Source organism: Labeo rohita, chromosome 2 (genome assembly GCF_022985175.1).
Source record: "Labeo rohita strain BAU-BD-2019 chromosome 2, IGBB_LRoh.1.0, whole genome shotgun sequence".
Classification (NCBI taxonomy): Eukaryota; Metazoa; Chordata; class Actinopteri; order Cypriniformes; family Cyprinidae; genus Labeo; species Labeo rohita.
This window is the reverse complement of record NC_066870.1, coordinates 37,310,190-37,327,611: the sequence shown is the minus strand read 5'-3', so window position 1 is coordinate 37,327,611 and position 17,422 is coordinate 37,310,190. Positions and strand designations below refer to the sequence as shown.

Below are 17,422 nucleotides of genomic sequence, written 5' to 3'. Positions count from 1 at the left end.
CTTGTGATATTTTGTGAATTTAAGCACATCATGGTTTTATAATCAAAACATGCACAGAAGTTGGTTATTAGATCAAAATAAAGATATCTAAACGTGTACATGTTTACACATTACACATTTCCAATATATACATTTTATGAATTCATCATTTCTCCAAAATGTTTGTTAATCATCTTTATCTGCAGAAACTTTTCTGACTAATACTCACTCTTGTGTGGTTTAGCGAATAAGTGTGTATATGCAACATGAAAGCTCATCCACAAAAATTAATAGCATTTAAAAATCTGAAACTGGATCCCGGTTAAGAAAGTTTTCCAGTTTCAAATCGTCACAAACTCCCATAAGAAGACTTAAAACAGTGCAGGTGTTTGATACATCTATTTAAAGATCTAGAATCTGAGGGTGCAAAAAAATCAAAATATTGAGAAAATCACCTTTAAAATTGTCCAAATGAACTTCTTAGCAATGCATATTATCAAAAATTACGTTTTGATATATTTACGGTAGGAAATTTACAAAATATCTTCATGGGACATGATCTTTATTTAATATCCTAATGATTTTTGGCATAAAAGAAAAATCGATAATTTTGACCCATACTATGTATTTTTGGTTATTTCCACAAATATACCTGTGCTACTTATGGCTGTGTTTTTTTTTTTTTATTAACATTTCCAAAAATCATGTTTTTATTATGTTTTGTTAGTTAGCTGTATTTTTAGTTATTTTTTATCTAATCAAAATAGCCCAACTGTAGTTTAACTAAGATTAATCATGATTTTTGAAAAATGTTAAAAACAGAGTTACCTTTTTTTGCAAATGAACTCTTCATGTACACTGTATGATTTGCGTAAATTTCACTGAGGATATTCCACAGACGTTATTTAATCATTTTTTCATCATTTGAACTGCACAAAATTAGTCAAATAAGCAATTAGAGGCTAATGCATGTTTAGGTTGTTTCTGGTAGCTGCTTGCATTATTTTCACCACGTATTCTATAATGAAAAAGCTGACTGATTTAGCAAATTGAGTCCCATTCTTAATTCCTTTCACATCAGTTTTCTATATGTCATGCTTTTACAAATCTGGTACACAAGATGGAGACATTTTACAGCAGAATGCTGACTATTTCCTAAGTGTTTCTTAAGACTGTTTCTCTTAAGGGAAGACACTGGAGGCAAAAACACAGTTTTGTCATGCATCTGTCAAGTGTGAGATTTTGAGCTTTTTGGTTTTTCATAAAGCATTTTTTCAGACTAATGGAAAGAAAACGACCAAAAGACACTGTCAAGTGTTTCTTTTATAGCACTTTATCAGTTACAAAACATTTTTAAAGGCAGTTTTCTCAAAATGAGTTTTTTTTTTCTCCTACACTGAGCCATAAATCTCCACTAAAGTACTACTTACACACACCAAACTTTACATTTTTATTCCTGTCTATATCCTTAAGGTTTTTACAAAGGGATTTCTTAAGACTGTTTCTCTTAAGGGGAGACACTGCAGGCAAAAACAGTTTTGTCATGCATCTGTCAAGTGTGAAATTTAAGCTTGGTTTTTCATAAAGTGTTTTTTCAGACTAATGGAAAGAAAACATCCAAAAGACACTGTTAGGTGTTTCTTTTATAGCACATAATTATAAAACATATTTTTAAAGTTTTTTTCTCCTGCACTGAACCACTATAGTAGCACTTATTATACACAGCAAACTTTACAATTTTATTCCTGTCTATATCCTGAAGGTTTTTACGGAGGGATTTGTTCATATATAATTTACTTGATTATTACATTATATACATATATTCACAAAACTGTGAAAATATATTGTTTTCTGTCTGTTCTAAGTATTTTCTGAATTATGGAGTGACAAAAATAAGCCCAAAATTTCCTCTGTAAAAAAATTTAACTCTAATATCAAAAAAAAAAGAAACAAGAATGTTAAAACTGACTTCATCCGGTGTTTACATTTTTGTACTAGACATTTATGCAAATTAGCGCATACTTCATTAAATAATGCCTCATTTGCATATTAAAAAAACTTGTAATGCAAAAATGTTTGCAATTATTAATGTAATCAATCAACTGGGCAAGTAAGGTGATAACTAATAGTTATTTTTTACACTATTCACCTGCAGTTTCTTGCCTTAAAAAAATCAGAAGAACATTGAATAAATGTACATTTTTTTCTTTTCTGCTTTTCTTTGCTTCATTTTACTACAGTAAACTCTTCACATATTCTTTCATAACATAGTTTTACATATATAATTTAACTAATTATTTTCATGATATTTTCTGTTCTGCAATATGTTTTGTATGCTTTTTACCTGATTCTTTTGCATTTTAGATTAATAATATAAATAATTAACTGTTTAAATATTTGTCGACATTCGTACATTTGTTTCAGAGCGACGTCATTTAGTAGACCTAACTTGAGAATAACGTTAATAACTTAAAAACAACTGAAGTACAATTAATTTAGTGAAATAAACAAGCTGTATCACACCAAAAATACGATCTTTAATGAATCAGTAACTCATTATTTCACATTTGACATTGGCTGTACGCGTTCACGAGACGGACTCCTGTGCGCGTGCTCGTGAATCAGGAAATATGGCGGCGCTCACACCGCTCAGTCAGGTAATGACTTTAAAAGTTTGATTAAAACTAAAATGTAATATACATTTTCAAAGGATTTATCTAGATTATGTTTTCTAGTTGTAGAAAATGCCCTTAGGGTCTTGTTTAGGTGTAAAAGCACGGAAGTTGGGCTCTCCTGTGAGACGGGCGCAGTTATCGGTTGTTGTTAGTGAATATTTCTCAGCTTTTTTTCCACTTTTGCCTCGCTGTGTATTTTAATAAAGTCCAGTAATTGATTACTGACTGGTTTGGGCTTTCAAGGCCGCTGTTTTGCAACTTTTTGACTGTCTTTATGTCGTGACAGCTGTTTGTGCAGCAGCGTTACGAAACCGAACAGTGTTATTTATATGATTCCTGTCAGTGAATTGTTTAGAATTTCGTTCAGAAACAGTATTCTGATTTAGTGTTGTGTCAACAGCCCGTTTGTGTACGTTTTCTTTAACGAGAGAAACCTATGTTTTCATCCTGTGACGTCATCGATGCCCACAGACCCTGCCCTTCCCATTACTGTAATACCAAACTAGATGAGTAAAGTTTGATAACAAACTTTAAGTTGGCTTGAGAAAGCCTAGCCTGAAAGTTTGAAGCAGTTGTAATAGTATGGAAGCAGCTAGCATGATTTAACACATTGCTTACATGATTTAACATGTTGTTAACATGTTTTAGCTTGATTAGCTTGTTGCTTGTATTTTTATAGGCTGATTAGCATGTTGTTATCATAATTTGCAAGTTACTAGAATGTTGTTAGCATGATTAACCTGATTAGCATGTTGATAGCATGTTTCGCACATGATTACATTGTTACTAGCATGTTTTTAACATGGCTAACATGTTACTAGCTTGTTGTTAACATGTTTCTAGCATGAATAGCATGTTGCTAGCATGATTTCTGCTTTCTGGCATGATTAACAAGTTCCTAACATGTTTCTGGCATGATTAGCAAGTTATTAGCATGATGTTAGCATGATTAGCATGTTAATAGCATGTTGCTAGCATGTTTCTAACATGATTAGCAAGTTACTAACATGTTGTTAGCATGTTTCTAGTATGATTAGCATGTAACTAGCACGTTGCTAGCATGATTACCAAGTTACTAGCAAGTTGTTAGCATGATTAGCATGTTACTAGCACATTGTTAGCATTTTTCTATCATGATTAGCATTTTACTAGCATTTTGCTAGCATGATTAGCATGTTGCTAACATGACTAGCAAGTTACTATCGTGCTTCAACCTGAATAGCATGTTGTTAGCATGTTTCTAACATAATTAGCATGTTGTTAGCATGATTAGCATGTTACTAGCATGTTGCTAGCATGTTTCTATCATGATTAGCATGTTACTAGCATTTTGCTAGTATGATTCTAACATAATTAGCATGTTGTTAGCATGATTAGCAAGTTATTAGCATGATTAGCATGTTAATAGCATGTTGCTAGCATGTTTCTAACATGATTAGCAAGTTACTAACATGTTGTTAGCATGTTTCTAGTATGATTAGCATGTAACTAGCACGTTGCTAGCATGGTTAGCACGTTACTAGCATATTGTTAGGATGTTTCTAGTATGATTAGCATGTAACTAGCACGTTGCTAGCTTGATTACCAAGTTACTAGCATGTTGTTAGCATGATTAGCATGTTACTAGCACGTTGTTAGCATTTTTCTATCATGATTAGCATGTTACTAGCATTTTGCTAGCACGATTCTAACATAATTAGCATGTTGTTAGCATGATTAGCATGTTACTAGAATTTTGTTAGCATGTTTCTAACATGGTTAGCATGTTACTAGCATGTTGTTAGCATGATTAGCAAATTACTAGCTTGTTTCTAGCATGACTTAGCTAGATAGTTTAGAAATATTAGAGCGGAAGCTTAAATGAGTGTAAAGGGACTAGAAATAGCACACAGAAGGGAAGCTTGATTGAGCCTCAAGGGATTCTGGGAGTTTGAAGAGTGTTGCTCATTTGAACATTCCGTCAATGTAAGTCTATGGGATTTTTGGTGGTTTTGATAGTCTGGTTTATGAAAACCGTAAGCCGGATCAGTCTGAAAAGATACAGCACACCGAGTCAGACCAGTCTGAAGGTCTGGACCGAGTTTGGTGGTTCCAGCTTGAAAGCTCTAGGAGGAGACAGATACCGAAATTTGGCTCAGAAGTAGAAGAATAATAGTCTTAAATAGTAGATCAGTAAGTTAACTTTCTCAAGCCAAATTAACAATAGTCATTTTAGTTTATTCATGATGGCAGTATTGTAAAATCATATGTAATCTCCTGAGAATCATGCATAATAAAAATTGCAACCAAAATCGGTATTAAAACATTAGGATGGAAATGAGTGAGAATGAATGGAAATGTACTTAAAAGTCAAAAGAGGAAATATATTAATGATAGTCCAAAAATCATTTTGTAGAATTTTTTTTTTTTTGGTTTTTCTTTTTCTCTGACACAGACATAGATTTGACATATACACTTGTTTTTTTATAACACTTTATAGTAAACTCCAATTAGTTAACCTAAGTTAGTTATTAAAATACATCTATTTATTATCTATAATTCATGTTAGCTAAGAGCTAATAAATAATGATAACAGATACAACGTTTGCTGTTAATAGTGTATTATGTTGAATTATCTAAAGTTAATATATGCTTTAGAAGTATTCTTCTTTGTTAAACAACTATGTTGAAGCATTATTGTATTATAAGTATTATAATTTTACTGTTCTTTTTATTCAATTTCTTTCCTATTTATGCAGTTATCAAGTGGAAACCCTGCATATGAGAGCTTCTACAGACAGGTAAATTAATTAAACTTTTACTTAAGGAGTTACCTTTATAAAAATGTCAAGACATTACCATTGCTGTTTTATATGGAATCAATAAAGCCCTGATATCATTGCTTTTAATGTCAAGTATAATATCGATATATTGGCTGATATTGATGATGTGTTGTTCATCACACACTGATGCCTGTTGTGTTTGTTGCAGGTGGATCCGGGAAACACTGGGAAAGTGGGAGCTGCAGAAGCCGCTCAGTTCTTAAAGAAATCTGGGCTTTCGGACAGCACATTGGGTCAGGTGAGAGAAAATGATCACATCACTGAACGTCTGAAAGCCTTGAGATGCAGCGCTGGAATTGTTGGTGGATAATTATTGTTTTTCCTTTCTGTACAGATCTGGGATCTGTCAGACACAGAGAGAAAAGGTTACTTGGATAAAAAGGTAAATGCCATTGTTTTCTGTCAGAATAGGCCTTTATACAATTAGATACAGTAGCTTTCCATTATGATTGATCTTTGATGTTGTTTTAATTTATATCAGCTCTTCATTTATTTGGAGTCTTAAATCCTGTTTGTACAGTTTCACCATTGTGTTTAATGGAAAGTTAACAGTTCCACATTTATTAGTCTGGCTGAGCCAGATTTTGGTCTAAAAAAAAAAAGCTACAACCCCACCAAAATAAAAGTTTTGTTTAACTTTGTACAATAGACTTCTCAAAGTAATAATAATGCAGTTTATTAAAATATAATTTGAAGGAATATCACAGAATATCACACTTTTTTTGTCCATGTTTTAATTTAAACTAATTTATCTTTTAGTTTAAAAGATGAATTATGTTGTCATAGTTTTATGCATCCACTTTAATTATGAATTTGTATTCAATCATAAAACACAGAAAAAATACAGACAACATAGATTTTCATAAAAGTAATACATTTCATAAAGCCTTATTATTGTTCAAATTTTACAAAATTAAAAAAAAATGGTTTTATGGATTTAGTTAATTATATTTTGATTTTAGTGTAATTAAGATATTATTCTAGTGTTATTAGTGTTTTCTGATTTCATTTTAATTTTTGTTAAATTTTTAGTAGTTTTATTTATTTATTTATTTTATTTCAGTTTTATTTTTTATTTATTTTAGTACGTCAAGTTAAACTCAATGAAAATGAGAAATCTTGCCTTAGCAGCTAGCTATAATAAAATAAGTTATTTATTTTTCATTTAAATGTTGGTAAAATGTTATTAGTGCTGTGAAACTATTAATCGCGATTAACATATATTATGTATATATTTAAGAAAAGTATGTTGGGTTTATATATTAAATATATTTATATATAATATTAATTATATCAATAAAAATATATACAGGTAAATACGTGTAAATAATATATACTGTATATGTGTGTGTTTATATATGCATAATAAATATACACATTACACATTACATATTTTGTTAACAAAAACGTATTTTGGATGCGATTAATCGTGACAGCGCTAAATGTTATTTATTTTAAGTAATGAAAATGTATTTACTTTTTTTTGTAATTTTTTTTATTTTAATTCTTGAAAATGTTTTTCTTTTTTATTTCTTAGCTTTAATTAACTGTTAATAACCCTGGTTTAACTGTAATCTCTTTTAAGGGTTTCTTCACTGCTCTGAGGCTGGTGGCGTCTGCTCAAGGAGGAAGTGATGTCAGTCTAAACAGTTTAAGCCAGAACATCTCTGCACCCATCCCTAAATTTGTGAGTATGGCACATTGGATAACCGCAGTGAAAATTCAGTCATCCACATACGTTTATCTGTAGATTTTATCTGAATAGCACATGTATAAATAAAGATGTGGTGAAATGCTGAGTGTTATGGTTTGTAAATAACACTTGTTTGTGTCACACGCTGAAAATATCTCAAATCACTGTCATCCTGTTGAATACGGTAGCTGATGTTGACAGTTAATTGCTTGTGTTTGCATGCTGATTTGTAAGTTGTTTGACTTAAAAGCATCTGTTAAATCAAATACATGTAAATTTCTGCGATGCCGTGTGTTTTTTTTTTTTTTTTTTTTTTTTTTTTTTTAGAGAGATGCCGGCAGCCCGTCCCTGAACATCACAACCTCTGCTGCTGATTCCAGCTGGACAATAAAGGTACAGAATTACTGGAATAAAAGATTTGAGATGGAAAACTCATTTAATTAGTCTCAGATTTTGTCACTGCACTTCACTGACTGTTTTCTATTGTATTTGGCTTCACCAGCCGGAGGATAAAGCAAAGTATGATGGGATATTTGAGAGTCTGTCTCCAGTTGGTGGGCTCCTGTCAGGTGATAAAGTGAAACCAGTCCTAATGAACTCGAACCTGCCTCTCGATGTACTTGGAAAGGTGAATGTCCGCTTTACTTTATAGTAGGCTTGCACTGATATAGACACTTGAGACAAGTTAGTGTTTCCTGATATTGAAATTTAATTCAAATAAATTTAGCAAAAATTAAAAAGTAAGACTTATAGTCTTAGTAAATATTTCTTTTTTTAAATACATGCTGTTCTTTTGAACTTTCCATTCATCACAAAAATATGAAGCAGTGCAATTGATAGGAATAATAAATGTTTCTTGAGGAGCAAATCAGCATATTAGAATGATTTCTGAAGGATCATGTGACACTGAAGACTGGAGTAATGATGCTGAAAATTCAGCTTTGATCACAGGAATAAATTACATTTTAACATACATTCAAATAGAAAACAGTAATTTTAAAGTGTAATAATATTTTACAAAATTGTATTTTTTTGATCAAATAAATGCAGCGTTGATGAGCAGAAGGGATTTCTTTCAAAAATATACTGACCACAAATGTTTGAATGAAATTGTATATATAATTAAAAAGTATAATGTTACTTTTTATATTATTTGTTACAAAATGGACCAATTTAGACTGATACAGAACATTAACAAATGTTAATATTGCTAATATTTGGCATACTTTTTAGTATAGTTTAGACCTTTTAGTACAGTTGAGGTCAAAAGTTTAGAATCAATAAAAATCAATAAAAATGTTAATTAGTTTACCAAAACGAGGGATAATAATAAAAAATGCATGTTGTTGTTTGTTTAGTACTGACCTGAATAAGACATTTCACATAAAAACGTTTACATATAGTCCACAAGAGAAAATAAAAGTTGAATTTATAAGAAATGAGCCTGTTCAAAAGTTTACATGCACTTGATTCTTAATACTGTGTTGTTGCCGGAATGATCCACAGTTGTGTTTTTGTTTAGTGATAGTTGTTCATGGGTCCCTTGTTTGTCCTGAACACATAAACTGCCTGCTGTTCTTCAGAAAGATCCTTTGGGTCCCACAAATTCTTTGGTTTTTCAGCATTTTTGTGTATTTGAACCCTTTCCAGCAATGACTGTATGATCTTGAGATCCATCTTTTCACACTGAGAACAACTGAAGGACTCATATGCAACTATTACAGAAGGTTCAAATGCTTACTGATGCTCCAGAAGAAAACACGATGCATTAAGAGCCGGGGGTGAAAACTTTTTGCATTTGAAGATCAGGGTAAATTTAACTTATTTTGTCTTCTGGGAAACATGTAACCATCTTCTGTAGCCTCTGAAGGGCAGTACTAAATGAAAAAAATATTCTATTTAGGCAAAATAAGAAAAATGTTCACATCTCCATTCTGTTCAAAAGTTTTCACCTCCCGGCTCTTAATGCATCGTGTTTCCTGCTGAAGCATCAGTGAGTGTTTGAACCTGTCCTCCATCTGAAAAGATGGATGTCAAAATCATACAGTCATTTTTGGAAAAAGTTCAAATACACAAAAATGCTGGAAAACCAAAGAATTTGTGGGACCTGAAGGATTTTTCTGAAGAACAGCAGCAGTTTATCTGTTCAGGACTCAAACAACTATAACTAAACAAACAAAAAAATTTTTTACAAATTCAGCTATTATTTTCTCTTGTGGACTATATGTAAGCACCTTTTGTGTGAAATATCTTATTCAGGTCAGTATTAAATAAACAATAACATGCATTTTGTATGACCCCTATAATTTTGGTAAAATAATGAACATTTTGAATGATTCTGAAAGGGGGATGGAAACGTTTGACCTCTAATGTATATTCATACATAAGTTTTATAATTATGTAAATGTTTTTTTAAACATTTCTTTCTCTGTTTTGTAGATTTGGGATCTCAGCGACATTGACAAAGATGGACACTTGGATAAAGATGAGTTTTCAGTGGTGAGTCAGTTGATGCATCCCACAAAATACCATGTGTTTATTAGTAGTTTATTAGTAGTAGTTTAGGGTTAGTGATGTGATCAAACCTCTAGATTCTTCAAATCATGTGTCTTGTTACTTTATTTAATGTTATTCACATTGTTGAGTGTGTAATGTATATGTCAGAAAGATTAAAGAGTATTTGTGGATGTTATTATCAGTGACAGGCCGGTTGTTGAAAAATCAGGAGAAATCCCAACGCTCATTTTGTCCACTGTAGGAAAGAAGTTCATATCATTTGCTTTTTACAGGCGATGCACCTGGTTTATGCAGCCAGAGAGAAGGAGCCTGTGCCGTCAACCCTCCCCACCACTCTCATCCCTCCATCCAAGCGGAAGAAGATCGCAGGCTCTCTTCCGGGATCCGTTCCTGTTCTTCCCTCTAGTCCGTTCCTCCTGAAGGAGAACCTGCGGCCCACGGCGGCGCTTTCCAAGAGTCCTCTGAGTAGCAGCACAAACCTGTCTCCGTCAAACTCATTCAAGCGCTCCACCCCGACGCCTCCGCTGCTTCAAACACTCACACAGGTGAACACCAAAGCAGTTGTGCTGCTTGTAAACCTGTCAATCTTGATCTAACACTCATGATACTGGTCCAGCCACATTCTTATCAGCTCCTGGAGCTGTAGTCCTCATGTTTACAGAGTTTACTACACAATAATACACTGATTTTAAAAGGGAAAGTTTGTCTGTGCGTGATTTTCTGTGTTGTTTGGAAAGGTTAAACAACCCACAGGTGTTTGACCAAGTCATACAGTTCATTATTAGTTACTCAATGACTAAACCTATACAGAAACCAAGATATTATAATTTTCTAATTCAAATGACTTTCACTGTAAGCTTAATGAGCAGCAAGACAGCAAAAAAGATTTGGGATTTGCTATTTGTGCACAAGTGTGAATGCATTTTAAAACAAATATTAGTGTACTACATATACTATTAAATTAATAGTATGTAAAACAGTATGCAAACTTCATATTTTGCATATTTGTTTTAACGAGTGATGTTGTGCATTAGAAGAGATAGTCCACACATATAAAAATCAACTAGATGAATCATAATATTCAATATCAGAATAATGATCAAAAAACTAAAAATAAAGCTTAAGTAAAATATTAAATGAAAAACCTTTCTAGTTGTAGTTTAGTTTAAATTCAAGCACCAAAATAACTAACTGGAAATAAAATAAATAAAAACAAAAAATAACTGAAACTAAAATTAAAATTCAAATAGCATTGAATTTAACCAATGTAGTAGTTAAAGTATAGTAAAAATTATTACACAAAATTGCAAAAATGTAAATAAAAATGAAAACTGAAAGTATAAAAACAATTTAATTTAAAATATAAAAAGAATATAATAGTATATAAATAATACTAAAGTTACACTGATCAAAATGATTTCTACATGTACCATTTTCTATTAAATTCGACAAGATTTTTAAACTTCTTCTAGAAATGTATAAGTTAAGAATGCATCTATTTGTAATGTTTTTATTCAGACTATGTAGTAGAAATTTGAATTGATATACATTCTATTGTAACTGTGCAATACTACCCTAGTAAAAAAGATATATACTTAAAATACATTTACTTCAAATTAAGTATAGTTAGACATATAGCTTGAGACTTACTGATATAATTATAAAATTATAACTAAACTTTATTTGGAGTATGACTTTTGCACAATGCACATTAATATTAAGTCTAAAATGTGTTTTAATGTCGCTATTGATGAGGGTTGTATGATTTTGAACAATATCTTTAAAGTCGTTAAATGCAAGATATTTAAAGTGTACTTAAAGTATACTTGTAATAGTTCCACTTCAGCACAATCAAATACACTTCAGTTTGTCTTTACCTTTGCGCACAATTGAAGTGCACTAAGCACAAAAATTTAGCAGACCAGTTTAGTATGCTGAAATTACAGTACATAAATATGTAGATGTTTTTGCAGTATGCTTAGCATGTAATAAATGTATTTCAAATGCATTTTAGTAAATTTATTTTGTACATGCAACTTAGATTTAGTTTTATTGTAAATAAAAAACAACTTAACTAGTTGTAACAATTTTTCTATTAATGCAGATGATGGATCCATTGCATCCTGATAATATAAAAAAAATATATAAATGTACTTAGTATACACATATGAGTCGTATGCTTTTCCAAACATCCCCTATATTTGTCTTAGCAGCCGTCGTCTGATCACTGGGTGGTGCCAGCGGAAGACAGAGAGCAGTACGAGGAGATCTTTGAGCTGGCAGACTCTGATTTTGATGGGATGGTTGGAGGAGGTGAAGTGAAGGATATCTTCATGAACTCACGGCTGCCTCAGAGTGTCCTGGCACACATATGGTGAGACAATCAAGTTTGGATTAAACCGTCAAATGCAATCTCATTCCTAAATTCACCCTCGGCCTTTTTAAATATATCCTTGTCTTTGCAAAATGAACTTTTTGTGCAAAAGAATTTGTGATGGTGTTACACGTTATTGTTTTCATAGAAGCATTGTTTTCTTTGTTTTGGTCTGCAGGTCACTGGCGGACACTCAGCGTACCGGCAAACTCACCAAAGAGCAGTTCTGTCTGGCGATGCACCTGATTCAGGAGAAAGTGAAAGGAGTGGATCCTCCTCAGAGTCTGACGCCTGACATGATACCGCCGTCAGAGAGAGGAGCCGCCAGCACACCGGTGAGAGGACAAAACGCACACATTTCACGCAAACTCTCACTATCAGTATTAGAATCTCTTTAGCCTTAAAGGAGAAGTCCACTTCCAGAACAAAGATTTACAGATAATGTACTCACCTCCTTGTCATCCAAGATGTTCATGTCTTTCTTTCTTCAGTCGTAAAGAAATAGTTTTTTGAGGAAAACATTTCAGCATATAGTGGAATGCAATGGTGCCGCGAGTTTAAATGCAGCTTCAAACAGCTCCAAATGCTGTAAACAATCGGTTATTTTCATAAAAATAATGCAATTTATATACTTTTTAATGGCAAACACTCATCTTGTTTTACTCTGCCTGAACTCTGTTTTGTTCTGGTCCATGGCAGTGTATGTCGAAAAACTCCTCATCAACTCCTCAACACCTCATGTTCTCCCTCAACTTCAAAATCGCCCTTTATCGCTGCCCTTTTTGCTGTTTTACCATGTTTTTGCAAAGAGGGTGTTTGATCTTGATTTTGCATGTTCACTTTGAAAAAGACTGGAGTTTTTTGTACCCGGAACTGTCTTGAGCCAGAATACACAGAGTTCAGGGAGAGCAAGACAAGACGAGCGTTTGAGATTAAGTAGTATTTAAATTGCATTTTTTGTTTTCATGAAAATAACCGATTATTTTGCTAGATAAGACCTTTCTTCCTCGGCTGGGATCATTTGAAGACACATTTAAACTGCATTTTGGAAGTTCAAACTCTGCGCACCATATCAGTCCATTATATGGAGAAAAATGCTAAAATGTTTTCCTCAAAAAACATAATTTCTTTACCACTGACGAAAGAAAGACATGAACAACTTGGATGACAAGGGGATGAGTACATTATATGTGAGTTTTTGATATATAATTTTGATAATCCAGGTGCTTTATAAAATGCTTTATAAATAAAAGATGCTTTATCTCATTAGATTTTCTTTTTTTTTTTTTTTTGCTGCTTGATGGGTTTAAACCAAAAGATCATATTATTTATAAGAAATGATCAGGCTGACATCATTGCAAAATCGACTTCACATTGTGAAATAATTATGAATTATTATGAAATAAACATTTAAACCACTGTAAACTCATAGCTGACAACAACACACAGGCCACAGATAATGTCCTGAGGGCCGCTGCTCTACAGTCTGATTGTTTCTGATCTATTGTTCTCTTGTTCTCTTGTTCTCTTGTTTTTCTTCTCCAGATTCTCTCTGGATTCACATCATCAGTCGCGTCTGAATTGACTCCATTGACCAGTCTGAGCAGGGTAAGTGAGTCTGGCATTTATAATCTGTGATGTGATTAAGATCCTGCATGAAGCACTGAGAGAATAAACTATTTTCTAAATAAATGTAATAAGTGACAGTCCAATTTTAAAACTTGTAAAATGAATTTAAAATACACTGCCTGGCCAAAATAAATCAGCATTTGGATTGAAATAAGCAAATTGGATCATTATTCCAGTGATTAGTATGTTTCTGGCATGTTTGGCAGCAATTCTTTTAAACCTAACTGATGCAGTGAATAGCTTTTTTTTTTGTTTGTTTGTTTGTTTGTTTGTTTTTTGTGCTGGAAGGCTTACCACAAGTAGTTATCCAAGTTGTTGCCTGAAGTCATTGTCTTTATGAGAAAGTAAATATCAAATGAAAAGCTATTCTATTTTTAGTTTAGTTTTACCAACTGGAAATATAATGAAACCTATATTATTAGAATTATCAATGTTGCTGCCAAATATTTTTTTGGAACCTGTGATTTTTTTTTTTTTTTTCAGGATTCTTTGATGAATAACAAGTTAAAAAAAGCAGCATTTATTCAGAGTATAAATATTTTCTAACAACGTAAATCTATGCGATAATTTTTTACATTAATGTAACACATCCTTGGTGAATAAAAGTATTCATTTCTTTCAAAAAAAGAAAGAATAAAAATGTACTGACCCCAAACTTTTGAACAGTAGTGTATATTGTTAGAAAATCTTTCTATTTTAAACAAAGAATCCTAAAAAAAAGTCACAGGTTCCAAAAAAATTATTAAGCAGCACAACTGTTTTCAAAATTGATAATAAATCTGCATATTAGAATGGTTTCTGAAGGATCATGTGACACTTAAGACTGGAGTAACAGCTGATGAAATTTCCGGTTGCATCACAGGAATAAATTACTTTCTAAAGTATTTAAAATAAAAGTCATTATTTTATATTGTAATAACATTTTGCAATATTACTGTTTTTTTTCCTGTGTTTTTTGCATAAGAAATGTCTTTAAAAACCTCTTTGAGATCTTACTGATCTCAAACTTTCGAGCGGGAGTATGTATATGTGTGTGTATATATATATATATATATATATATATATATATATATGCATATACACACACACACACAGTATAATACATAAAATTACTAAAAAAGTAGCTAAAATTTAATTAACAAATTAAATTAAAATTAAATTAAAATTCTTTAATATTTCTAGAATATTTCTATTCTATGTAGTCGTTTTCTTTTTAATAATTATGAGAAAAAATAGCTTTTTCCTCTAACTTTAGCTCTATTCAATTTTTTCTACTCTTTTTAATTGTTATATAAAAAAAAACAACCTTTCTACGTGTACTGTCACAACACCTATTACTACTTCTGTTGTCCTCGTTTGTATGTCACTTTGGATAAAAGCATCTGCTAAATTGCTTAAATGTAAATGTAAAACTGTAATAATACATAAAAAATGATAAAATAGCACCACTCAGAACAATTTCTGCATGTACAGTTTAAAAGATTTTTAAACTGTTTTAAAGTGTTTTTGCCTTGACTTTTTATGATTAATATACATTTACTTTCTTAAAAAATACTTCACAATAAGAATGCAAAAAGTCTGGCAGTGAGACGCCACCTAGTGCTCATGTATGTGTACTGCATAATTATACACATGTACTGTAGATGACAGAGTATGACTGTCTCTTACATAACATGATTTTTCCAGGACAGCAACAGTTCTGTTGGGTTGGTTGAGCTGACGGGAATCAAGGAGCTGGATGACATCAACCAGGAAATCTCCCAGCTGCAAAGGTCAGAGAGTTCATGCGTGGAGAATTATACACTACACATAACCATACATCTGGCGTTTCTGTAGTTACTTATTTTGCTCTTTTTGCTTTTAACTCACTTGACATTTTTTCTGATTTTTGGTGCATAGTGAGAAACGCATATTAGAGACAGAAATCAGGCAGAAAGAGGAAGCCCTGCGACAGAAGAACGGTGAAGTGCAGGTGAGGCTGGTTTGTCCCTCTTGTTAGAAAGCCAAACGAATACATTGAAATGAAACACTGATTTGAGTTTATTGTATCATGTGAGAAGAAAAAGAGCATGAACCATGAAATGCACAATATGAAACGTTCACGCTGCACTTTTCAATGCATATAAAGTAAAAAGGAGACTCAAGTCCACATTGAAATACTGATTGTGTGCAGGAGGTGCAGAGAGACCTGGAGCGTGAAAACGTGGGCCTTCAGGACTTGGAGCACCAGAAACGGGACGCTCAGGAGCGACTCAGTGAGATGGAGCAGCAGAGAGCCAAACTGGAGAGCACGCTGGACGAGACCAAGAACAAGTGGCAAGAGGAGAACACTAAAGTGAGACGCACTCTGATTTGAGTTGTGCATTTTTTGCTGTATATTATAGTTGTTTGTTTGTAGCAATGACTATTTTTGTTTTTGCTAATAATTAAATGTTTTTTCTGTCTTTTTTTATTTTTATTTTAAACCTGTAAATTTTATTCAAATTTGCCCTAAACAAATTTTATTTGTTTCCATTGACCAGTGTTTTTTCTGTGCTATTTTTAGCCTATTGTAGTATTTATTGATATTTTTAATTAGCTTTTGTGTTCATATTTTTAGTTTTAAATGTTATTTTAGTAATTTTATGTACTTTTTGCCATTTTTATCAGTTTGTGGTTTTTGTTTAGTTAAGTAATTCTAGTACTTTCAACTTATTTATTTAGTTGCCAAGGCAACATTTTTAATTTTTACTTTAATGTTTCCATTTAATATTTACTTTTCAGTTTATTTCTGCCTTTTATTTTTATTTCAATTTTAGTAATTTTGTTATTTTAATTATTAACTTTTTACTTATTTTTACTTATTTTAGTTTAGTTAAGGCAATAAACATTATTTAAAAGATATATATATATATTTTTTTTTTAATCTAATATATATATATTTTAGTTTTTATGCTTTTTTGACAGTTCTAATTACTTTTTGTATATTTCTATTTTGCTATGATTTATTTTTATTTCAGTTTTAATTTTAATAATTTGGGTATTTCAGTTTTTCATTTAATTTATATTGTTTTATGTTATTGTTTAATATTTATTTTCAGTTTATTTCTGCTCTTATTTTTATTTTAATTTGAGTAATTTTGCTATTTTAACTTTTATTTATTTACAAAGCTAAAGTTTTTATTTTAAAATTAGTTTTTGTATATTTCTATTTAGCTATGATTTATTTTATTTTAGTTTTAGTTTTAATAATTTTGGTATTTCAGTTTTTCATTTAATATATTTATAATATTAATTTCATCATTTAATATTTATTTTTAATTTTATTTATGCTTTTATTTTTATTTCAAATTTAGTAATTTTGGTATTTAACCTTTTTTTTCTTATTTATTTTAATTTAGTTGCCAGTGTAAAAGTTTTAATTAAAAAATAAAAAAAAATATTTTTTTTGTTTTAGTTTTAGTCATTTTGGTATTTCAGTTTATCATTTAATATATTTATGTTATTTTATTTTAAAAAAATCAAATATTCATATTTTGGTTTTTCTGCTTTTTTGACATTTTATTTGTTTTTGTATATTTCTATTTAGCTATGATATATTTTTATTTTAGTTTTAGCTTTATTAATTTTTGTATTTTATTGAATAAAGTTATATTATTTTATTGTATGATTTAATATTTATTTTTCAGTTTATTTCTGTTCTTATTCTTTTGACATTTTTTTCTTAAAATTAGTTTTTGTATATTTCTATTTT

At 31.1% G+C, this 17,422-nt stretch overlaps 1 protein-coding gene across 4 annotated transcripts in view; it reads left to right on the top strand.

Moving 5' to 3' along the window:
• Positions 1-2,570: 2,570 nt before the first annotated feature.
• The window catches only part of eps15l1b (epidermal growth factor receptor pathway substrate 15-like 1b), a 48,386-nt gene continuing 33,534 nt past the window's right edge, over positions 2,571-17,422 (top strand). For 2 of the 4 annotated variants that reach the window (XM_051134256.1, XM_051134265.1), the window contains exons 1-15: positions 2,588-2,636; positions 5,393-5,434; positions 5,625-5,714; positions 5,811-5,858; positions 7,062-7,163; positions 7,497-7,562; positions 7,672-7,797; positions 9,609-9,668; positions 9,959-10,231; positions 11,897-12,060; positions 12,239-12,395; positions 13,606-13,668; positions 15,376-15,461; positions 15,589-15,661; positions 15,863-16,024. In XM_051134256.1, coding sequence (XP_050990213.1) covers positions 2,610-2,636; positions 5,393-5,434; positions 5,625-5,714; positions 5,811-5,858; positions 7,062-7,163; positions 7,497-7,562; positions 7,672-7,797; positions 9,609-9,668; positions 9,959-10,231; positions 11,897-12,060; positions 12,239-12,395; positions 13,606-13,668; positions 15,376-15,461; positions 15,589-15,661; positions 15,863-16,024 — 1,539 coding nt within the window. In that variant the 5' untranslated portion in view covers positions 2,588-2,609. Of the gene's footprint in view, positions 2,637-5,392; positions 5,435-5,624; positions 5,715-5,810; positions 5,859-7,061; positions 7,164-7,496; positions 7,563-7,671; positions 7,798-9,608; positions 9,669-9,958; positions 10,232-11,896; positions 12,061-12,238; positions 12,396-13,605; positions 13,669-15,375; positions 15,462-15,588; positions 15,662-15,862; positions 16,025-17,422 lie in introns of all 4 variants that reach the window. The other 2 variants (XM_051134241.1, XM_051134248.1) reach the window with 2 other exon arrangements.